We start from the raw sequence: 22,423 nt of genomic DNA, 5'->3' as shown, positions 1-22,423 counted from the left end.
TTACAATATAACTAATGTTGTTCTTCTATCTATCCCTTTCCAATAATGAACTCACGCGAAATTTGTACTCGCGGTTCTGAACTCCCCCCATGGCAATATATACAGAAGCAGCGCCGCGACAATATGCGCCAGTGTAGCCTCCAAAACAAAAGGCCTACTTTCCGTCCCATAGACGATACAGAAATGCGAAAGCTATAAACATAGCATGCTACATGTTTGACTAGACAAAAAGAGATGAGTAAAAAGAAACCGAAATATGCCAGTGATGCGTAGAGACTCGTGAGTCAGTATTAACAAAACGCCGTGGAACACCAAACAGGCGAAATGGACCCAATACCCGTGTGGAGAAGAAAGGAGATCGACAATCATGCTGTGACATCGTTGCAAGAAGAAAAGAAGCGCTCGAAACCGGGTCCGTCATTCACTTGAACATCCACTGACAGTGACAAGCATCCACAGGGTCCACGCGGCGCTGGATGTCAACAAGATTTTCGCGCTTCGTCTTTCTGTCGAATGTGATGGTTTGCGAAGGCTGAGCGGCAAAGTACTCTTCGTAGCTGGGATCTGACTCTTGTAGCCATATTCTGATTGGGCTATCGTTCGGACTAGGTGATGTTACGATCTCGTAGTTATCGAGCATGAGCATCTGTTGACAGTATGGTTGTGACGCCCCGGGGAGCCGGCGTTCTTCTATCTTGATGATCCGGGGATAAGGTGCCATGCGAGGGGCTGAAGAAGCATCTGACTCGGAATCTCGAGCGCGAACGGGTGACGGGGCGGCCAGGTTGACAGGGGAATTTGTTGGAGACGCTGTAGTAGTTTGTGTAGAACTGGTAGAGACACTACTCTCAGTCGGCACAGCGACAGCAACATTTACAGCCGCATCGTCGGTTGGTTCGGGTGTGGGTGTGGGTGTGGGTGTGGGTGTGGGTGTGGGCGTGGGCCATTGGGTAGGGAAAGAGGTAAAGGTAGCTGCTGTCGAGTTGTCATCAGCGTAGATGTAGCCCTCGATGTATGTTTCATTCCAGTAGCAAAACCAAGGCGTATCGCCAGGTTGAACCTGGAAGCGCTGCCTGTACTTCTCGTCTTGTCGTTTTGAGAGCCCTGACCCGAAACTGAGCTCATTGGGTTGCAGGACAACTAGCTTGTCGTATCGAGCAGAGAAATGATAGGCTGGACCGTAGCCTTTGAAATCCAGATCGAGCACCAACTCCATCGGCTTGGTATCAAGCATAGGAGTCTGGAGGCCATACAGTACAGAGTTTGCCGGCACCGAAGGTCCGCTACCCATCGACGCAACTTGTTGAGTTTCACCAGCTATGGTCGTGTCGTTGATAGTTATAACGAGCGGGGCAAAAGTCATCTTGCATGACCATGCAGAATACTGATTTGCTTGTGTCAAGCATCCCGCGTTTTGCTCTTGCGGTATTCCCAAAGGAAGTGCGAAGGATCCTGTTGGTAGCGGTAAGAGGCCAGACGGTGTTGAGATGGGAACAGCGTCGAAAAGCGATCCATTTTGACCCGTAACCTGAGGTTGTCTAGCGGGAGTTAGTAGGTGTTATCATTGATGAGCCGTGAGCACTTACGCTTCCTCATGAGGGCCGCCATTCCCATCCTGGTCATCATCATCGTTGTGTTTCTTGGCAGCAAAGGTACCAATGGCTGCTCCGAGGGCGACAGAGAATACTAGTATGAGGACAAGAACCACAAGCGCGACGCCCATAGGCACCCTTCCCCATAGCTTCCTCTTGCGCCAGCTGACCTTGCCTTCGACTGGCTCCGCCTTCTCCGAGAAGTGGTTCTCAGACGCCAGTAGAGATGCAGAGGACGAGTCAGAGGGTTCTGCTGGCACGGTACTGCTCTGTGCAGCGGCAGAGTTGGTAGCCGCTAAATTGCCAGTTTGGGTTTCTGGTCTCTGAGGTGGCAACCGGGCGGGTGTGACGGACGGGAGCAAGGGAACGGCAGGTAGAGGGGGTGGCGAGAATGATCTAGTGCTCAGCGGCGAGACAGGAGATGCGGGTGTGTTGAAAGGATCCTCTGTATCAACTTGGACGGGCGCGGGTATGACACGCGACGACGCGCTTGCCTCGGCTGCCAAAGAAGCCTTGGTGGGACCTTCCTCTGGATATCTCGAGTACGGTGGCAGCTGCTCAGTGTGTCCGTCGGGTCCAATGATATCCTGCTCCTCGCCATCCGGCCCAAGCACCCTGTGGTAACCGTTGTTCAGGCCCGGGAATCCCACGGGAATAGTCGACTGGACCTGAGGTGGAGGTGGCTGGGCTGGTTCGTCTGGTGACTCTTCGTCGACAATGCCGCTTTGCGAGTACATGGCATAGGGATGTGTCGGCCGCTGCAGTGACATTGATCGATGTGGTTGGCGTTCTGTAGAGCTTGTTGCTACGCTAAGTGGCCGTGCCATTGATAGCTGCGGGTACATGCCATATGGGTGGCTCGGGCCCGTCTCGAACGGGTTCTCGGAATTGCTCGTCGTCGCAAAGGATCCCGCAGAACTCACAGAGTCGCGATGTCCAAGGGGCCTGTGGTGGCTGGGCCCTCGGTTGAGGGGCGGTCGGCCACCATCTTGCGTCATCGAATCCCGCACCTTGGCCGTGCTGTTTCGCGTTGCCGTCCTTCGCAGGTCGCTCTGGTGATTCTCGGGCGCCTTCGATGTCGATGGTTGCCGTTGCAGCGCGTCTATCCGGTCGTGATTTTGGCGGTCGCCCTGCCAGGGCTGGCTCGCGTTGGCTGGTCGGAAGCCATCCGAGACGGAGGGCATGAAATCATCCTCGTCGGGGTCGATTTCGTAGTCGTCGTCAAAGACATCGGGGTTGCTCGGCTGGCGCGGTGCTTCGTTGTTGTCGCTGCTGCGTCGGTCCATGACGCCGAACGGTCCCTGAGCCCCAAAGGCCCTTCCTGGTCCCCCTTACAGTCCTCCCCGATGGCAAAGCAGGCGTGTCGTCAAAGAATTAATCGATGTAGTGCGCGATCGGTAGCGATGAGCGTCGCGCGGGTAGCGAGTGTGGCGAGAATTGGCGTGTGTCGTGTCGTGTCGTTGGTAGGGTCGAGAGGGTGTATCAGGTTTGGCAGAGGTTGTCCTGAGACGCTGGCGCCACTAAACGGCGCACGGGCGAACACCCAAGCCTGAACATCGATAAGCACCCCTTCGACATCGCATCCTTCGGCTCTCTGACCAGCTCATCAAGCTTCTGACATGTACACTTTATTCTCTGCTATTTACCTGCACCTTCTGCTCTTAATTTCTTCTCGTCGTTCTTCAGTCGCTGCAAGTACATTATCACCCCTCTCGCATTAATATAGAGCTACTTTAGGACGACCTGGCCTTACCTCACATGCTCTGCCGCTTTTCTGCATCATACTCACGTGCACTCAGCGTCATGCACGGGATCGCGGGCTCTACGACATGCCACCAGTCGATTGACCCGGGCCCATCTTCCCTACTGCCGGGCGAGATACTTCTTTATGATCAGACAGGACATACTTAAAACAGCTTTTAGGCACGATGCCCGACTATGACATAACGCACCCGGAAGCGATGTTGGGGCTGTCATCTGGTCCGCGACATTAACATATCTGTGGACGTTCGGTTCTGCATAGTTCTCGAAGCATTAATCTTGACAACGATGTGGGACTCGTTGTGATAGACGACGAAGATAGCGATTGTTGCAGAATGATCTTTCTGCGTAGAGCTGCTCAGGTCCCGTGTGCTGCCATTCGCACTGATTGGCAGTGACGTCGCTCCTGCCTCAGAAAGAGGCTTTGAACAGTGGAGTTGATACCCTGTCACCCTACGACATTTTGGATGATAAAGTTGAAGAGCGAACCGGGCACAGGGTACTTATGTACTTGTGCCCTGCATCGGGGAGCCCATGTCGACCATAGGGCCATGACGGCAACGGCGAGGGATGCCTGGGATGCCCAGCCTATTCGCCCACTGCAGTTCAAGGTCCGGCCTGGGCTCCAACATGCGAACAAAAAGATATCAATTCACCCGAAAACGCGTACCTATAACGTCAGTTGTTCTCATCCTAACGCCACTCCCGGATACTTGCATCGATTCCATTCGTCAGTTGAAGTCTGGGCCGTGCTTGACATCCCTTATCCGACTTGGGATGCTCCTGAACTGCTTTTTGTCATTGATCGTCTGAGAACACGACTGCAAACTGAACTTAGAGTTTATATGCGTCTGCGATACCACCTTCCATAGAAGAAGCCAAGTGATCTCGGTGGATTACTACCTATCAAAATCATCCCGCCCACCAAGTAGGTCGTAGATAGCGACCGCGGGAATCTAGGCAGCAGCCTGGCTAAACGCGAATGCCCTCATTTTCGGCCGAGTTCTACTGAGGATGTGTGATGCCCTCAGCACAATGGGCAACTCGGGCCCAAAGCAATGACGGCCTCCTCGTCCGATGTTATCAGATAGCTTACAATCCCTCATCCAACACAGCTACCGCAGCATCGTGACGCGGCATTACGCATGATGTGGAGGCTGTGTTCTGGCTGGAGGGTAGGTAGCCATATTTGTCGAGTATCGCGGATGAGGTTGCTAGGGGGCACTGTTGTGATGGGCTGATGGTTCCTGACTAGCTAGTAAATCCCTGCATGCCAAGGAGCACGGCGATAGGTCGTCGAGGAGTACGTCCTCCGCCCGGTGGAAAAGGGCCAACTCACGATGCTGGAGGCACGATGAAGTGAAGTGAAGATACACGTTCGCGGAGCATGCAGCTGGGACGAAGCGAGGGAAGCGGCATGCAGGCGTTTCTTTTTCGCCATGCGAATGCCCCGCCATGCCGCCGGTGCTCGCAGCCAGACCCTGAATGCCCCGAGCAGAATGTACCGAAAATCTCAGGGACTAGCAGACACAACACTGGGAGCGCGTGGGCCGCTGTTAGGATTGTTGAGTGCTAGGTCTGCACAAAACCCGTTACTTGTCCCCTTTGGAGCCCTGTACCCACGGCGTGCTAGCATTGCCACGAAACTGATTGCCGCTACTAAACTGCACCTTGCCATTGTCGCGTAGGATTTACTCGTCAAGTACTTAAGGCGGTGAACTCCCCTCCCTCGCCAACGCACTCCCTTTCTGCTCCTCACACAACACTATACACTCCTGCAAACATGGCTGCTCGTCCCTCCAACATCGGTATCAAGGCCATTGAGCTTTACTTCCCCAGCCAGGTACGTTGTTGCTGCCGTGGGCGGTGTCGCCGTCCCATTGCACATGCGCCCGCTGCAACCACGCCCTCTACACCAACACGCACTAACAACTTGCCCACAGTGCGTTGACCAGGCCGAGCTCGAGAAGTTCGATGGCGTCTCCCAGGGCAAATACACCATTGGCCTCGGCCAGACCAAGATGTCCTTCTGCGACGACCGTGAGGGTGAGTCCAAGATTTTCTGCTCGAGCGACCCCGTGTACCCCGAAGAGGAACTGACAGGTGCTCCACCCAGACATCTACTCGCTCGCCCTGACCACCGTCACCTCGCTCTTCAAGAAGTACAATGTCGACCCCAAGACCATTGGCCGCCTCGAAGTCGGCACCGAGACTCTGCTCGACAAGTCCAAGTCGGTCAAGTCTGTGCTCATGCAGCTCTTCGAGGAGTCTGGCAACTACAACATCGAGGGTGTTGACACTGTCAACGCCTGCTACGGAGGAACCAACGCCCTCTTCAACTCCGTCAACTGGATGGAGTCGTCGGCCTGGGACGGCCGTGACGCCGTCGTGGTCGCTGGAGACATTGCGCTGTACAAGAAGGGCAACGCTCGCCCGACTGGTGGCGCTGGATGTGTCGCCATGCTCATTGGCCCCAACGCGCCCATTGTCATGGACGCTGGCCAGCGCGGCTCCTACATCAGGCACGCCTACGACTTCTACAAGCCCGACTTCACCAGCGAGTACCCCGTCGTCGACGGCCACTTCTCCGTCCGCTGCTATACCGAGGCTGTCGACGCCTGCTACAAGGCCTACAACGACCGCGAGAAGACCCTCAAGTCGCAACAAAATGGAAACGGCGTAAACGGCAGCAGCGAGCCCGAGACTGCTCTCGACCGCTTCGACTACATGGCCTTCCACGCACCTACCTGCAAGCTCGTCGCCAAGTCGTACGCGCGTCTGCTCTACAACGACTACCTCGCCAACCCTTCCAACCCCATCTTCGCCGAGGTTCCCGCTGAGCTTCGCGACATGGACTACGCCACCTCTGTCAGCGACAAGACCGTCGAGAAGACCTTCATGGGTCTTGCTAAGAAGCGCTACGCGGCTCGCGTCCAGCCCAGCATCCAGGTCCCCACCCAGTGCGGTAACATGTACTGCGGCAGTGTCTACGGTAGCTTGTGCAGCTTGCTCGCCAACATCAGCAGCCAGGACCTCGAGGGCAAGCGCATTGGTATGTTCAGCTACGGAAGTGGTCTGGCCTCATCTCTGTTCTCCTTCACCGTCAAGGGCAGCACCGAGAACATTGCTAAGCAGCTCGACATCCAAAACCGTCTCGAGAAGAGGCGTGTAGTCGCCCCTGAGGTTTACGACGAGGTAAGTCTTCGAATTCTAGATTGCTACAGAACATCCCACTAACATTCCTACCAGATGTGCAACCTCCGTGAGCAGGCTCACCTCCAGAAGGACTTCACCCCCAAGGGAAGCGTTGACACCATCGTTCCCGGCACCTACTACCTCACCGGCGTCGACGGCATGTTCCGCCGCTCCTACGAAGTCAAGCAGTAGACACCTTGTCTGCCGCATTATACCCACCACAACTTCATTTCTTCCTTCGCTTGCATTCTGAGCATTTGCGGGAGTCATCTCCATGATTCAGCTTAGACTCAAAAGGTTGCATTATTTCACACTTGGCGTATGGGACAGTGGCCCCACTTTGCCGACCGCAGGGTTGTGGGAGGGGTGGTACACGAACATTTACGACGGATGATAGGGATGGGAAGGATCACATGTATATTGTCTAGATCTGCATGGTGGCATGACAAGAGTCGTGCCATCTTAATATTGGCTTCTGAATGAGGCATCGACACTGTAGATAGACTAATGCGATGTTTACAACATTACCACGGTCCCACAACGAGGTAAAAGTCTTATCCATACCGACATCGGCGCCGAATTCCAAGACTCATCCTCATCTACTTTGAACAGGGTTGATGTATACTAATCCATTTGGGGGGTTTCTCGTCTTGACCATGGATGAACGAATCGTACCTCGGCTCAAACTTCAGCTCCGCGTCGCGATTACCGCCCCGCTGCGAACCTTGAAGCTTACGACAACATCTGAGCTTCTTTTCCCTTGATCTGAGCATTGCAATTCCGCATCGCTAGTACAAACTTCCAATACCCAACACATTGTGTAATCGTTACCAACTTCATCATGGGCAAAGAACTAGGTCCCGGCGTCGGCTTCGAGTTTCCCTCGTATGAGGTGTCCTGGCTCAAGCGCGATCTCCTGCTCTTCGCGAACAGCATTGGCGCAACCTACCCGGATGAGCTGCACTTCCTCTACGTAAGCAACTCCATCACAGCTCTCACACGCCTGAACCATACATCCCAAGCGCAATCCCCCGAGCTATCCAACACCTCTAACACCACCCTCAGGAACTGCACCCATCCTTCGCGGCCTTCCCAACCTACCCCATCATCCTCCCCTTCAAGCACACAGACCAAGAAGTCATCGACTTCTACGCGCGCAGCAATGCCGAGCCCATCGAAGGCGTCCCCAAGTTCGACACCAAGCACGTCCTCGACGGCGAGCGTAAGATACAATTCTTCAAGCCGCTCCCCGTGAGCAGCGAAGGCCGCAAGTTCGAGATCAGAAGCAAGGTGCTGGGTGTATACGATAAGGGCAAGGCGACCGTTGTGGAGACGGAGAACAGGCTTGTTGATGCGAAGACGGGGGAGACGTATAGTAGAGCTGTTGGCAGTGGCTTCTACGTTGGTCAGGGTGGTTGGGGTGGTCCGAAGGGTATGTCTTTCCCTTCTCCTTGACCCTTGCCGTGCTCGCGATGGAGTAGGCATGACAGTGTAACATAAGACTAACGCACAACAGGCCCCAAGCAACCAAACTACCCCCCTCCCTCCCGCGCACCCGATAACACACACATCCACCAAACCACCATGGAAACCGCCCACCTCTACCGCCTGAATGGCGACTACAACCCGCTGCACGCGGACCCGGAGCCAGGCAAGAAAATGGGTTTCGGCGGCCCCATCATCCACGGCCTGTTCTCATGGAATATGTCTGCGCATGCCATCCTCAAGACCTTTGGTGCATCGAAGCCTGAGAACCTCAAGGAGTTCCAGGCGAGGTTCGCGGCGCCGGTTAAGCCGGGTGATAAGCTGATTACGGAGATGTGGAGGACGGGGGATAGGGATCAGGATGGGTTCGAGGAGGTGAGGTTTGTGGTTAAGGTTGAGGGCGGGAAGACGGTGCTTACGAACGGGAGGGCGTTGGTGAAGTGTGAGGGGGGTAAGGCGAAGTTGTAGGGTAGTATTTACTTGACCGGAGACGTTGGACATGTAGCGATCATATGAACATGAGTACATATCAACTGTACCAAGTCCGGACCAAAGCGCATACCGTCTTGAGCTCCCCAATTAGACATCTGACATGCATACCCTCCACCCCGCCCAGAACGGCTAGATCCTCCGTCACCACAGCATGTTCCCCATCGGTCATCTTAATCAATCAGATAAGATGAACGTGCAGCTCACGTGCGCGACAGGGATCCCGCGTCCATGGCCCCGTCAGGGACCCGAACTGACGCACGCAACGCAACACGATGGCTCAGCTCCGCGCTTCATGGCTCTTCGGTGTTTGCCTGATGGAGTAGGGCCAACTTGCGCAAACGTTTCACTTGAGACCGCGGGTGGGAGATGAAACGGGAAGGGGACTGAGGAGAACGAGAAAGAGGCTGGCACTTTTGGAAGGAGGGATCTTAGCTGTTCGTCTCTATATCCTTTGCGATTCGATCTCGTACGCTACCTGGACTTTGTTCATACCCCGAAGGCGGTTCTCGTTTCTGTGCGTGCGAGCAAGACGACGCGATTCTACGCCATATTCGACGTACAGACACGCCCTCTAGTACACAACACTCCGAACCGCACACGCTCCCCCATCGACTCCCACCACCCACGATCCACGATGCTCCTCACGCTACCCGCCACGCTCCTCCCCCTCCTCCTCACCCTCACCCCAACACTTGCCTACAAACCGCTCTCGGACGCCTTCCTGCGCGCCCTCCCCTCCCCCAACACCACCCTCGACGCAAAGAACAGCACGCTCCTCTCCCCACTGCTCATCCCACGCGTCCCCGGCACCCCAGGCCAAACCCTCGCGCAACACCACCTCTACGCCTACTTCACAAAAGAGTTACCAGCCTGGAACCTAACCTGGCAAAACAGCACCTCCGTGACCCCCACATCCAGCACACCCCTCCCCTTCGCGAATCTCATCGCGCGGAGAGAACCACCTTGGGTTGCACCGGGACAAGCGAACTTGCTCACGCTCGTTGCGCACTATGACAGTAAATTGCATCCAGATGGGTTTATCGGGGCGACGGATAGTGCGGCGCCGTGCGCCATGTTGATGTATGTGGCCAGCGTGTTGGATCCGCATATAACGCGGATGTACGAGGAGATGAGTGCGTTGGGAGAAGGCGGGGACGTGGATATGGATATGGGTATCCAAATCGTGTTTTTAGACGGCGAGGAGGCGTTTGAGACGTGGAGTGATCGTGATTCACTCTATGGAGCAAGGTACGTTCGATCCGTCTCAATTCATATTTGGGAAAGAAGGAAAGATATGGAATAGTATGCTGACAGAACATATAGGGCCCTAGCAACGCACTGGTCCACGACCTTCAACCCCCCCTCTCCCGCCTCAAAATTCTACCAGAACCGCACTCCCCTCTCGCAAATTAGCCTCTTCCTTCTCCTTGACCTGCTCGGTTCCGCAGACCCACGCGTCCCATCGTACTTCCCCACCACACACTGGGCCTACGTACACCTCTCTACCATCGAGTCCCGACTCCGCAGTTTGAACCTGCTGGAATCCACACCATCCACACCTTTTTTGCCAGATGTCAATGGGACAATGGGGCATGGAGGGATATCAGACGACCATCTGCCGTTCATGGCGAAAGGGGTAGAAATATTGCATGTGATCCCCAGTCCGTTTCCGGGGGTGTGGCATACGATGGAGGACGATGGGGAGCATTTGGATGGGGCGACGGTGAGGGATTGGGCGAGGATTGTGGGTGCCTTTGCGTTGGAGTGGTTAGATATGATGGAGGTATGGGATGAGCCCGGAGAGGAAGCGACAGCGGGTAAGAGGTGGTTAGCATAGAGCGAGCAAAAAAACGCGCAAAGACGTGTTCATGACATCAATAGTAAGTGTGCCACCAGGATGACGATGTGAACAAGTAAACTTGATGTCTCATATCTTTATGTACAAAAAGGCTCGCCCATATCCATCATACCACTCGATCCATATCCCCTCGATATAACGATGCGTATGAATCCATGTCGTTAGATATATGCCGAACTCGCAGAAAGAAGAAAAAGAGGAAAACCGTGCAGATACGCGCGCATAATGCACAAAGAACGGGAAAAAACAGCCTGAACTCGACATAGTGCCATTAAGAACTCCCACATTGGATGAAAAAGCGAAAGCAATGCACCAGCGCAATGCAAACCCATAGCCCAGCAAAGAAAACATCGTGTTTACTGTAGCGTGGGAGACCGCAGCAACTTGAACTCATTCTGGGAAATCTTGTAATCGTAATCAGTCGGACGCTGTGTCAGGTCCTTGTCGGCACAGGCTGTATCGTAATGACCATGCGTGAGGTCGTGACAGCAGCAGCCGATGGGGCAAATTAGTGAAGGACTTGAACGCAGTCCAAGTCCTGTGTGGTAGGCTCCGGGTATCCAAGAAAAGACTATACGAATAGTACCGCCATGTACCGGTAAGATAGAACAAAGCAGAAACTTTTTGTCAGGTCCTGGAGGAACCTAGATATAGAAGAGCAGGCTGCGTGTATGAGCATGTGCTCATCATACATCGAATTGGCCTTGGTTGAAGACATCGTGCTCGTTGCTGGGAACGATACCGGACATCCTATCTCCGCGTCCAGCAGGTCGGTCCCAGTTGACTTCGTCCGTCTCATCCTCGTCCATTCGCTCCAGGGCGTCGGTCCGTTGTCTGTCGTTTCCGAATTGCTGCTCCATTGTACTCTGGTCGGTAAAGGTGAAGCCAGCAAAGTTTGCTTGCATAGTCGGTGACAGTGGCGTGGATGCGGGGTTGACTCCGGAGGCCAGGGCAGCCGCGCGGGCGTTCAAAGAGCCAGCACCGTTGAGAGCATTAGTAAACTCGGGGTCGAAGTTGGAAACGTCGAGCTCTCCCTTGAGCTTGGGCTTGAATGGTGGTACCACGTTCTTCTTGCCCAGTGCCTCCCAGTCGATGTCGGCAAAGAAGGGATGAGCCTTGAGCTCTTCGGCATCGCGTGTGGCACCAAGCCTGTGCTTGGGGTTCCTGTTGAGAAGTCCCTTGACGAAATTCCTACCTTCAGTGCTGAGGGCGTCCCGGGGGAACCTGACCTTTCCGAACGCGATGTTCTTGTACATTTGCTGGGTGTCTTCTGCGTAGAAAGGACTCCATCCACAGCACATCTCGAAGACTAGCACACCGAGCGACCAGAAATCGACCATCTTGGTGTAACCGTGTTCGTCCAGAAGGACCTCGGGTGCGAGGTACTCTGTGGTTCCGCAGAATGTGTTGGTGGTGGCGTTCTCGGTGAGGTTAGCCTTGGACAGACCGAAGTCACAAAGGGCGATGTGGCCATTGGCGTCCAAGAGGATGTTCTCGGGCTTGAGATCGCGGTACACGATGTTGTGCTCGTGCAGATGTTGCAGGGCAAGGATAAGCTCTGCAATGTAGAACTTGGCACGACCCTCCTGGAAGCGGCCTTCCCTCTGGAGATGCCAGAAGAGTTCGCCTCCCGACATGTAGTCAGTGACGAAGTATAGATCTGAGGGTGTCTGGAAGGAGAACTTCAGTCCAACGATGAATGCCGAATCAGCCATGGCTGTCCGGACGAGGATGTTGCGTTCTCCCAGTGTGTGTGCCACCTCCTTCTTCTGCACGATGACCTTCTTCGAAAGCACCTTCATAGCGTAGATGCGGCGAGTGTCGCGCTTGCGTACTTGGAAAACCTGACCGAATGTGCCCTTTCCGATGAGCTTGAGAATCTCAAAGTCTTCGGGGCCGTAATGCTTCTTCTCGACCTTTTGGAAGTTGAGCTTGAGGTGAATCTCTCCGGTAACAACACCTCCCTCGCCCTCTCGGGGCTCTAGCGGGAACCAGCCGTCGTATGGCTCGCTGTATTCGACGAGGTTTGGGCAGAAGCGGACGTGGCCGAGGAAAGCCTCACCGTTGGCGCGGTCGTAAACGGAGACGTCGATTTCAGCATGGTCGCCCACAACGTCACTACGATTGTCAGCATCACCACACGGGGAAGAGAAGGAGCTACTCACAACATGGCTTCGTGCTCCCACTTGGGGCTCGTCACTTCTTCCAGGGAGCCGTTCTCCCTAGGATCTGAGCTGTGGCCGCTGTTGCTGCTCTGTCGGCTCTTCATGGGAATGGCCATTGGAGTACCCATCTGGCTCTCGGTTCGCTTCATCTGCATGGGCGGTCGCTTCGACTCATCGTGCCTAGGCCCGTCTGAGATGTACTCAGCCCATTGGAATTGGCAGACAACGTAGGGGTCTGTGCTGGGCCGCAGACCCCGTCCCTCAGAGATTGTGACTGAGAGCTTGCCCTTGGGCGCCACTACGGGGGCCGTCTTGCTCTCCTTGGATTCGTCGGACGCATTTGAGGTGCGGGATAGATTCGAGGGCACGGGCTTTGCTTCTTGGGAGCGGGTGCGCGGTGTCTGGGGAGGTGTAGCCTGTTGCAACGGCGCAAAATCGCCTTGCGTTAGCTTCTCCGCTTCACCAGCCAACTGCGAGGTTGAGGGAGTTCGGGAAGAGGCACTGGGGGCGGGGCTGGGCAGCATGCTGGGGTGGGTGGTTGACTCTTGCTCCTTCTCTCGGGGGTCCGAGACCTGAGAAGTGACGGGTGCGGGGGAGGGGTTGACCGTGGAGGAGGACTTCCGCGAGGGCATAAGAGAATCACGAACCTGGCCAAAGTAACTGTGCAGAATACCCGGCAGTCGCTTGTCCGTCGGGTCGGGCTTGGGTGTCGTGGCACCCGGTGGCGTGGAGCTGGTGGAGCCGATCTGGTCGTGTCCGTCTTCGTTGCTGTCGTTGGTGGCTCTGTGCGGCGTTAGCAGTGATGACGAGGGCATCAGGAAAGTGGCGGTGAGTGTGGGAGTGTGAGGTGGTGAGAGTGGTGAGAGAAAATGTAGGGAAGGAACGAGGGTGCACGTCGTCAGGACTCTGCACAGCTGCAAGCTAAGCGATGATGTGGTGTGGTGCGTGGCAATGCGGTGCATCAACATGACAGTCAGTATGCGCTTACCGTGTCATGGCCTGTCTGAGCAGGTCGGCGGCGCCAGACGAGGTGCCCGTGGTGTGCTGGGCCATGGTGTTTGATTTTGGGTGCGACTTGGACTGGCGGGTCGAGGGCGCGGTGCCGACGTTGAGCGTGGAGACGGTGGGAACAACACTGCTGCTCTTGTTGCGTAGATGATGGCGGGGTCGAATGGTCCTGGTTGAACTCTCCGAGGCGCGAGAGACTAGTCCGGGACGTTGCTGGCTGGCATCGACAGCGGGGCCTTGGGTGGAAGCAATCTTGACGGTCTCCTTGAGGCTGGCGCGCGGCGGGCTGCTGGAGTACGTGTCGCTTTGGGGGGAGGTCGAGAGCGAGCTGTCTGCCGGGTCCGCAGTTGGGCGTGAAGTCATAATAATCACTTGGGTCCTGGCTGGCTGCTCCGAGCGGCCTTAGCCCTAAACAAGCGCACTGCAACGACTGTGCGAAAACTCTGCTCTAGGACTTTAACGGGGCAGGCAGTCCGAGTCCTTCCAGGCTTGAGGCGCGCGGGCTGCGGGCGGTGTACAGCGGTACTGGGTAGACGTGTACTCTGGGACCGTGGGAGCTCTGGGGCGCTGCAGCAGTAGGCGTCGACTCGAGGATGATAGCAGCGTCACCGGCAGGCGAGATAGGCAGGCGCCGTGTAGCTCACTGACTTGACTGTCGCTGGAATTCACTGCGGGCCTTGCTATGTATCAATCCCTCTCAACGCGATTGCATTGCACCATCCCTCGACCTAGCAGCGCCGCCTCCAGTCCCCTAGGCTCCTCCGGTTTTCACCGCCACTGTCATCTGTCTCGGCGAGCAGCATGACCAGGTCAACCAAAACCACACTTCGCGCGGCCATGCATTTGTGTGCGCCAAGCAGGTGCAACGCGCTGACGTAGTGGTCCACTGCCTCTGCTTCTGCCGACATGCCACTGGGCCGGCATCGCCCAAACCGGCCGGGAAGAGATACAGTCCCTGGCTAAGATCTCGGAACGCGACCCAACCACTGCCAATCACCGCCTCCACACGCCCGTCGCCGGTGGAGCACGAATACCCTCACATCAATGCTCAAGCCAGCGCCTGCATCAAGCTCCAAGCCTGTCGTTTGAAGAAAAGCCTCAACGATCCACCCGTGATGCCACTGCGACGTTAGCGACATATGGCCCGATAGCACTGCGATAGCGCCCGCCGCCCTGGATACACTGTCGCTATCGAGCAACACCGGTACCGTGACTGGATGCATGTGAAGGCTGCGGCTGACTCGAGCAAACACAGCCCAGCATGTCAATAGGAAGAACCCTATATCCTTTGTTGCTGGTGGCACCTAGATCTGTTAGTAAGCTGTACGTCTGCTCCTTTTGGAAGATATGACGCGGATAAGATAAAAATGGGGAACGTCGGGGCGCGATTTGGTAGAGACACACATCACTCCTCGCAAACTCGCGTTACCCAGTAAGCCTCGTGCATCATGGCTGTATCTTGGGTGACTGCCGTGGTTACACAGTGAACGCTCGATGATGCCAGATACCTAGGCAAAGGGTCTTCGGCCAAACAGCCGGCCCGTGCCCCGGCCTCTCTGCATTTCTTACTTAGCAGGGCTGCAACCGCGCGCAGTACCGAAGCTCAAAGCCAACACCACACGCTGCCGCGCATCCACCCACCATGTCTGACCGCGAATTCGGCGGCAACGACGACTTGTCGCTGCCCAAAGGTCGGCATTTCTAGACTCGCATCCCCCGTAAATGCTAATACGCGCCAGCGACCGTCCAAAAGATTGTCCAAGACATCCTGGCCAGCGAGCCTGGCATGACCTTTGCAAAGGATTCGCGCGACCTTCTAATCGAGTGCTGCGTTGAGTTCATCACCCTCATCTCCTCCGAAGCCAACGAGATCGCCGAAAAGGACGCGAAAAAGACAATAGCCTGCGAACATGTCAAGGCTGCCCTGGAAGAGCTAGATTTTGGCGACTACGTCCCAGCCATTCTCGAGGTGGCGCAAGACTACAAGAAGCAGCAGCAGGTACGTTTGCGACGGCGCATGTGACGCGACCACCAGCTAACGCGGGGCAGAATCGCGAAAAGAAGCAGACCAAGATCGAGCAGAGCGGCATGACCGAGGAGCAGCTCATCGCTGCGCAAGAAGAGCTATTCAAGAACGCAACGAGCAAGTTCAACGCGCCACCCGCGCAGTGATGTTTTCTCTCATGGACGACTTGTACGAATAATGGCTCGAGTTGCACGGCGTTACGTGGGCATTGCGAAGGCGCGAGGCAGGCGTTTGGCTTAGATTAGGGACACATCAAAGGCATTCTGGGTGCGGGCAGGCACATATGCACCATGTTTTCAGCATAGTTCTAGGCGTTATTCAAAGGCGATGAAAGCCCATGAGGCTGCGACACGGAATCGAACGTGTCACAACGACAACCACCATAGTCCATTTCCTCACTTCTTTTCTTTGTGAATGCGCGCCGAGAACAGGAAGCGCGCCCGTGTTGCACGGCCAATGACGTCGGGGTTGGGCCCACACCCCGCGTGGCCAGTAGCCGCATCCCACCACAGCGCTGCCCACTACCGCCTATCTCCCGAACCACTACCCATAGCACAGCTCCACAAACCATACCCTCCGAACTACACGCCATGTCGGGTCTCGAGAATGCGCTTTTTAACCTCAAGGTCAGTCACTGTGTGCTGGCGCTGACTAACCATACGCTGACCCCCCTCAGTTCACGGCCAAGTCGCTGAACAGGCAGGCGCTCAAAGCTGGCAAGGAGGAGCAGGCTGAGAAGACCAAGCTGGAAAAGGTTGGTATTATGTCTTTTCAGCGCAAGAACGCGTAGTAACACCATCTCAGGCTATGAAGCAGGGCCACAACGACATCGCCCGCATATACGCCGGAAACGCCATCCGCAAGCAGAATGAGAAGCTCAACCTGCTACAACTCGCCTCGCGCGTCGATGCCGTCGCAGGCCGCGTACAAACCGCCGTCACGATGCGACAGATTACAGGCAACATGATGAAGGTCAACCGCAGTCTAGACGTGGCTATGAAGTCTATGAGTCCTGAGAGGGTATGCGACATCCACAGCTATTGGGATCAGGACCGCGCTGACAACACCTAGATTGCCTCCGTCATGGTCGATTTCGAAAAGCAGTTCGAAAACGTAGACTCCGCCACCGAACTTTACCAGGATATCACCTCCTCTGCCACCGCAGTCGGCACACCACAAGAGGACGTAGACCGTCTGATGGCGCAGGCGGCAGACAAGGCAGGCGTGGATCTACAACAAGATCTCCAAGAAGCCACACCGGCAAAGACGAAGGTTGGGCCCACTGAGCAAGAAGAAGAGGCATTTACCGAGAGGCTGCGCGCTCTGAGGAATTGAGATACAGACAACAGTCCCTTGCGGGGTTCCTAGGGTGTATTGGAGTTTAGGCGCATCACATGCAAGCGAATTGTTGGGAAGACTAAGATAGCTTTCGAGGCGAATACTATGTTCATGACTACCACACTAGTCAAGGGTCAGACCGACCTTCGCATGCGCATCACCTGGTCGCTCTGTTACAGCTATCTCACACCGCCTCCACTCCTCACCCCATCTCCGCATTCCCAGTACACATCACCGGTCGCTAGTTGACGCCATCAACTAGATACTTACGACATCGGTATTCTTCGGAAAATGGCTTCGGCTAAGTTGCTCGTCTCGCAGCCGCGATAGCCTACCGACCCGGGAGACAGAAACAGCATGAGTCGTGAGTTGCTTGTTGAGTAGGCATGCCCTGGTTGCAAAGACGAAGTTATCATGACTTGTCCGATAAATTTTGACAAATGAATTCTGCCCTTCAGTTATCAGTTCCTCAAGAACTTTCCGTCATCACGTACTCAGACTGTGCACCTAGCGAGAGAGCAAGTGTTGTGTCCCAACCCACCATACCCCGGATCGTCAGTCGTGGCCAGCTCCCCACGCTGGACCCTGCATTTAATTCCTCATGCCATGCAGTAAACACCCACATGTCTCAGCCGATGCTACCCATCGTGAACCTGGCTATGAGCGACGAACGATGCAGGGCCCGATGACGTGCACCAATCAATGCGCGTGATACCCGTTCGGCGGCTCTTGCTCCGACGTCGGTGTTTGTTCGCCGGCGAACTTTGAGGTAAACTCCGATATCTTCGTCAGCGGCTGGTATCAAATCCCTCAACAACAGCCTGTCCTGTGTTGTACACTTACGACACCTCTGTCGCCCTGATCCAAACAGCGGGCAAACTGTCGAAAGAGTCGTAAAGCGTGAAGCGCCCGCGAACACAGCACCGTCAAAACTTCAAGCATTCCATGCAGCACACAAAGAGAGAGTTTATCAGTCACCGGAGGAAGCTGCAATGGGGGAAGAACAAGCCAGCGGTATGAAACCGCCCTCAGCCAACGAGCACAGAGACCAAACCACCGTACCCAAAGTCGCAACACCCTCAATCGCGATCCCCAAACCCAACCTGCCGCTCCCCACGATGCGCAAACCCAGCACCTCGACCGAAACAGCCAACGAATGGAACACATCCAAACTGGGTTTCCGCATCGGCGTCGATGCCCTCTCCGCCGGCTCGGCAGGCATACTCGTCGCACCCATCATAACCATGATCGACAAAGGCATCATCGAAAACGCCAGCGGGCGTAACAGTCTCGGCGAGAGTCTGAAAAAGAGCGCAATCGAACTCCTCGCGAAACCGCACCGCTTCCTCGGCAGCAAACCTTTCGTTCTGATTTTCAGTCTATACTTCGGCACATACTTCACAGCCAACAGCATCGACACGGCGTCCGCGACGGTTAAGCCCACGCAAGGTTTACAAGAGCAAACGAGCGGTACAAGCAAGTTCCTCGCTACGAGCACAACGAATCTGGCGCTGTGTCTGTACAAAGATAATCAGTTTACGCGGCTCTTCGCTGCGCCAGGGTCGTCACCACGACCTGTTCCGCTGCCTACATTCGCGCTCTTCACTGTCCGCGACTGCCTTACTATTTTCGCTTCGTTCAACTTGCCACCGCTGCTTGCGCCCAAGGTAGACGAGCGCATGGGCACGGAGGTCAAGAAATATGTTGGTGCACTGAGTGTTGCGCAATTTGTTACGCCTGCTGCTGTGCAGCTTGTGAGCACGCCCTTGCATTTACTCGGGTTGGATTTGTACAACAGGCCTGAGGCTAGGGTTGGTGGTGTGGATGGCAGGGCGGGGCGCGTGCTGAGGGATTGGGCGAAGAGTGCTGCGGCGAGGATTTGTAGGATTGTGCCGGCGTTTGGAGTGGGAGGGGTGGTCAACACTAAGGTTAGGAAGAATATGATGGGTAGGCTCGAGGGGTAGGGGGGATCAGGGTGCTGCACGAAGAGTTGGAAACAAATCGTCTTGAGCATCATGTGGCGTTAGGGGTCGGTACGGAAAACTCTCATCTCATCTCACAGCAACAGCATGGCATGGCGTTAGGTGCGTTTTAACGACGAATGAACGCAGGCAACAATGAAGCACTTTATGAAGTTCCAACCTTTGCGCGCTTCTTCCGTCCTACCCGTCCCTCATCTCTTACCTTTCTCGTCATCCATCGCTTTGGCCGAAGCAAACCATTTATGCTGCACTAAACACCGCATCTCCATCAACATCTTCCATGCTTGCACTCCGCTATATCTCACGGAATAAGATCGCATTAGTCCATGACTCCTGTCCCCCGTGACATCATCGTCGATCCAAGAAGCTCAGATCACAGATCTCGACCGTTAGGCCCCAGAGGCCTTTTCATGGCATATCCGACTGCATGGTGCATGTCAAATCTCGGTTCGCACATCTTGCGTGCCCCGCACGGATGGTTTCTGTGAAACCGAACCACGCGATCGTTCATGGGAATTTAACCGTTGCGTGAACTAAGACTTGGCGGTGGCTGGTGCTAGTCCAACATTGAATCCGTTTTGGTTTATGTGTGCAGAGTGAAATGAAAGAGGCGTGCGTGCATGGGAAAAGCAAAGATGTGATCGGGATAGAGTGATCTGGGAGAGTCACTCGACGGGCATGCATGTAGAGCACAACAACACAAGAGTTCAGACATTACATATTCCATTCGCAAAACACTCTGAATAAATGTGCTGGTGGGTATCAAAAGACCTACGCCTTCTCATTCCCAATACTCGCGCTGCCGCCCCCTCTCGCCTCAGCCAAAAGTTGCGTACCAACAACCTCGCCATTACTCTTGCTCTTGAACACGCCAGAAATAGAGTAGAGACCCATAAAAGGCTCGTACACGTACTCCTCCTCCCAGACCTCCTCGCCCTTATAGGTCACGCTCTCGTTGAACCCGTTGAACCTCATGTTCTTGAGGTAATCACCCACAACATTAGTCGCAGAGATGGTGCCAGAGTTATCGAGGATCTGCTCTACGATATCACCGTTCTGGGCCAGAACACGGCGTTTGTTGGTGTTGCCTTCGAAGTTGTTGATGGAGTAGAGGATGTTGTTACGGAGGTCCCATTGGTGGAAGTCGAGGTCGCGTTTCGCTTTGGCTTGAGCAGAGGTGTCATTACCTCCTCCAGTAAGGCCACCGGCGACGTCGCCAACGAGACCAGCTGTGTCGTTGATGATGGAACCAAGACCGTTTCCTAGCTCAGCGATCACGGGGTTGAGATCAATGCTGTCGAGCACGTCGCTGACCATGTTGACGAGGTTACCCAGACGGGCTTCGAGGTAGACTTTTGCTGTGACGTTTTGAATTAGAAGGGTGACTTTGTCGATGGATAGGTCGACTCCGGCGTTGAACTGCAGCAACTGGAGGACTTGGGCGTCGAGGTTGATCTTTGCGGTCAGGTTGTCGACGCCGATGAAGATCTCGCCGACGTGAACGGATGCGTTGAGGAGAACGTCTGGGACTGGGCTCAAGGCGGAGATGTTGGATGAAGATGTGTTTTCTGTTTCGTAGAGGACGGCAGATGGGTCACCGTCGTCTCGCACATCGAGCTTGTAGCCACTGTAGCCATCGGATGCGGATTGGCAGACAGCGAGGAAAGGCAACGAAAGGAGTGTGATGGTAGGTAGTATCGACAACATCTTGACTGGTACTGAAAGAGAGACTGGTCGGGAGTCGACGTGCTGCTGAACAAAGAGCGAAAGACAGGAAGCAACAACTCAATGGATGTCGTCAATCGACAAGAAAGACGGGCGGGCGCAACGGTTAACACTACCATCGGGTGGAGTAGTAGTGAGTTGCCTGCAAGGATCATGTGCATCGCACCATCTTCCATTACCCGTCATCCACCTACGCTAGCAAGAAAAACGGAAATTAAGGAGATCCATTCCCACACCTGCGATTCGATAGAAAATCCAGAAAACCGGCACTTCGTATGCGGAATCAGGATTTCTACATGTTCATGCCTTAGCACTGCTCCAGATGGTGCGATCCAGCCTTGTAGGAACCCCTGCGCGGCTGCATAGGGGGCTTTACCCGAAATTACCATTATGGGAATCCTTGCAATACTCCATGTGCATGATTGCCGTGCCCGCTGATTTGCAACGGGATTCCTTCGCTATAACCGGTACGTGGGTCGTGGTTTGCTGATACTTGTACGGCTGTCTCGCTCGTTACTATTGCCGTTGTTGTTGCTGTCGTCGCCGCTCACGCCAACATGTCGTTCTCTATCCGCCTACTGCTCATCAGCATTTTCCTTACTTTCGCTACACTCATTTCTGCGCAATCGGAATCTGGAGCTCCTTCGACCCCGGCACCTACAAGCAGCACCCCGCCGCAAGGCAACGGAACTACTACCAGACCGCCAGAGGTTGCGCCTACTGGATCGTCGCCCCCGGATGTGCTTCTCCGCGTCCCCGAACTGCACGTTGGAAGGATCGAACTAGGTGTCGAGAAGCTTCAGGCAGATCTTAACCTCAACGCCAAGGTCGCCGGTCTCGTTCAGATCAATGCTGGTGTCCAGGTCGCCGTGGAGAAGGTCAACATCACTATTGCTGATGTAGATGTTGAACTCGAGTTGATTGTACGATTGGGCAACCTAGTCTCTATCGTTGAGCGTGTCTTTGACTCTTTGGACCTGAACCCTCTCTTGATCGGTTTGATCGGAAACGTCACCAACTTGGTCGGAGAAGTGATCGGTGCAGTTGACGGCCTTGTACGTATCCGAATGGCTCGATATCAGAAAGTAACTGACAGCATATAGCTTGGATCGATTACGCAAAACGGAAAGACGCTCAACTTCTTGGTCGACAACCTCGGTAACATCGTCCAAGAGGTCGTGGGAAGCGGCGGAGACGCCCTCCAGCAGATTGTCGGAAACTTCAAGGTAAGCATACTCTAATACCATACCAAGTTGCATCCACTGACCCGAGATACAGCTCAACATGACCGAAGTCGCTGGAAGCGCAAAGCAGGTTGGCCAGGGAATGACACAGAAGACCTTCAACTACGAGCCTCTCAACGCGCTCGTCGACATCGTGACCAACACCGCTGGTCAAGTCGTATCCGCGGTCGTCCAGAAGAAGAATGGTGGTGGTGGTGGCAGTGGCGGCGGCTCATCGTCAACAGCTTCGGCTTCCGGTACTCCCATGCCGGTTAGCCTGCCTGTCGCCTCAGCTACTAGCTCTGCGTAAGCGTATATAGCGTCGCAATAATGGCATAATCTAATGCATTCTGAATATCGTTCATACTGGGTCTGTGATGTGGTGTGTGGTTATGCAGAGTGATTAATGGAGTTGAGGCGCGCGAGCGACGCGATGCCTCGGCAGGTGGGAGAGATGACGTGGGGCGCTAGGACCACGCCCCAAGCACACAAGCACGGCCGTGGACGCGTATAGGCATATCCTCCTTTCATCGGCATCATTGCGCAAGGCCTTACATCGATCGTTCATTCTAT

At 55.0% G+C, this 22,423-nt stretch overlaps 9 protein-coding genes across 9 annotated transcripts; 6 read left to right on the top strand and 3 right to left on the bottom strand.

Moving 5' to 3' along the window:
* Positions 1-421: 421 nt before the first annotated feature.
* On the bottom strand, positions 422-2,878 carry J4E93_009220 (uncharacterized protein; the record flags this gene model as incomplete). The annotated part of the gene is made up of 2 exons (XM_049347114.1): positions 422-1,538; positions 1,587-2,878. The coding sequence occupies 2 exons, from the start codon at positions 2,876-2,878 to the stop codon at positions 422-424; spliced, it is 2,409 nt and encodes an 802-aa protein (XP_049195678.1).
* A 2,258-nt stretch (positions 2,879-5,136) lies between these two features.
* Positions 5,137-6,740, top strand: ERG13 (3-hydroxy-3-methylglutaryl coenzyme A synthase; the record flags this gene model as incomplete). The annotated part of the gene is made up of 4 exons (XM_049347113.1): positions 5,137-5,196; positions 5,297-5,399; positions 5,470-6,548; positions 6,603-6,740. 4 exons carry the CDS (start codon positions 5,137-5,139, stop codon positions 6,738-6,740), a joined length of 1,380 nt encoding a protein of 459 aa, XP_049195677.1.
* A 649-nt stretch (positions 6,741-7,389) lies between these two features.
* J4E93_009218 (uncharacterized protein) lies at positions 7,390-8,501 on the top strand (the record flags this gene model as incomplete). Its single annotated transcript, XM_049347112.1, has 3 exons — positions 7,390-7,521; positions 7,614-7,980; positions 8,065-8,501. 3 exons carry the CDS (start codon positions 7,390-7,392, stop codon positions 8,499-8,501), a joined length of 936 nt encoding a protein of 311 aa, XP_049195676.1.
* A 2,568-nt stretch (positions 8,502-11,069) lies between these two features.
* Positions 11,070-13,919, bottom strand: J4E93_009217 (uncharacterized protein; the record flags this gene model as incomplete). The annotated part of the gene is made up of 3 exons (XM_049347111.1): positions 11,070-12,501; positions 12,549-13,331; positions 13,537-13,919. 3 exons carry the CDS (start codon positions 13,917-13,919, stop codon positions 11,070-11,072), a joined length of 2,598 nt encoding a protein of 865 aa, XP_049195675.1.
* A 1,279-nt stretch (positions 13,920-15,198) lies between these two features.
* Positions 15,199-15,728, top strand: J4E93_009216 (uncharacterized protein; the record flags this gene model as incomplete). The annotated part of the gene is made up of 3 exons (XM_049347110.1): positions 15,199-15,247; positions 15,296-15,555; positions 15,606-15,728. The coding sequence occupies 3 exons, from the start codon at positions 15,199-15,201 to the stop codon at positions 15,726-15,728; spliced, it is 432 nt and encodes a 143-aa protein (XP_049195674.1).
* A 444-nt stretch (positions 15,729-16,172) lies between these two features.
* Positions 16,173-16,917, top strand: J4E93_009215 (uncharacterized protein; the record flags this gene model as incomplete). Its single annotated transcript, XM_049347109.1, has 4 exons — positions 16,173-16,208; positions 16,259-16,336; positions 16,387-16,602; positions 16,654-16,917. The coding sequence occupies 4 exons, from the start codon at positions 16,173-16,175 to the stop codon at positions 16,915-16,917; spliced, it is 594 nt and encodes a 197-aa protein (XP_049195673.1).
* A 995-nt stretch (positions 16,918-17,912) lies between these two features.
* Positions 17,913-18,884, top strand: J4E93_009214 (uncharacterized protein; the record flags this gene model as incomplete). Its single annotated transcript, XM_049347108.1, has 1 exon — positions 17,913-18,884. One exon carries the CDS (start codon positions 17,913-17,915, stop codon positions 18,882-18,884), a length of 972 nt encoding a protein of 323 aa, XP_049195672.1.
* Positions 18,885-19,673: 789 nt separating this feature from the next.
* On the bottom strand, positions 19,674-20,609 carry J4E93_009213 (uncharacterized protein; the record flags this gene model as incomplete). The annotated part of the gene is made up of 1 exon (XM_049347107.1): positions 19,674-20,609. One exon carries the CDS (start codon positions 20,607-20,609, stop codon positions 19,674-19,676), a length of 936 nt encoding a protein of 311 aa, XP_049195671.1.
* A 575-nt stretch (positions 20,610-21,184) lies between these two features.
* Positions 21,185-22,160, top strand: J4E93_009212 (uncharacterized protein; the record flags this gene model as incomplete). Its single annotated transcript, XM_049347106.1, has 3 exons — positions 21,185-21,682; positions 21,731-21,853; positions 21,906-22,160. 3 exons carry the CDS (start codon positions 21,185-21,187, stop codon positions 22,158-22,160), a joined length of 876 nt encoding a protein of 291 aa, XP_049195670.1.
* Positions 22,161-22,423: the final 263 nt, after the last annotated feature.

Source organism: Alternaria ventricosa (genome assembly GCF_023758065.1).
Source record: "Alternaria ventricosa strain BMP 2768 chromosome Unknown scaffold_20, whole genome shotgun sequence".
Lineage (NCBI taxonomy): Eukaryota > Fungi > Ascomycota > Dothideomycetes > Pleosporales > Pleosporaceae > Alternaria > Alternaria ventricosa.
The sequence above is the reverse complement of the archived record's forward strand: the minus strand, read 5'-3'. Positions and strand labels throughout refer to the sequence as shown.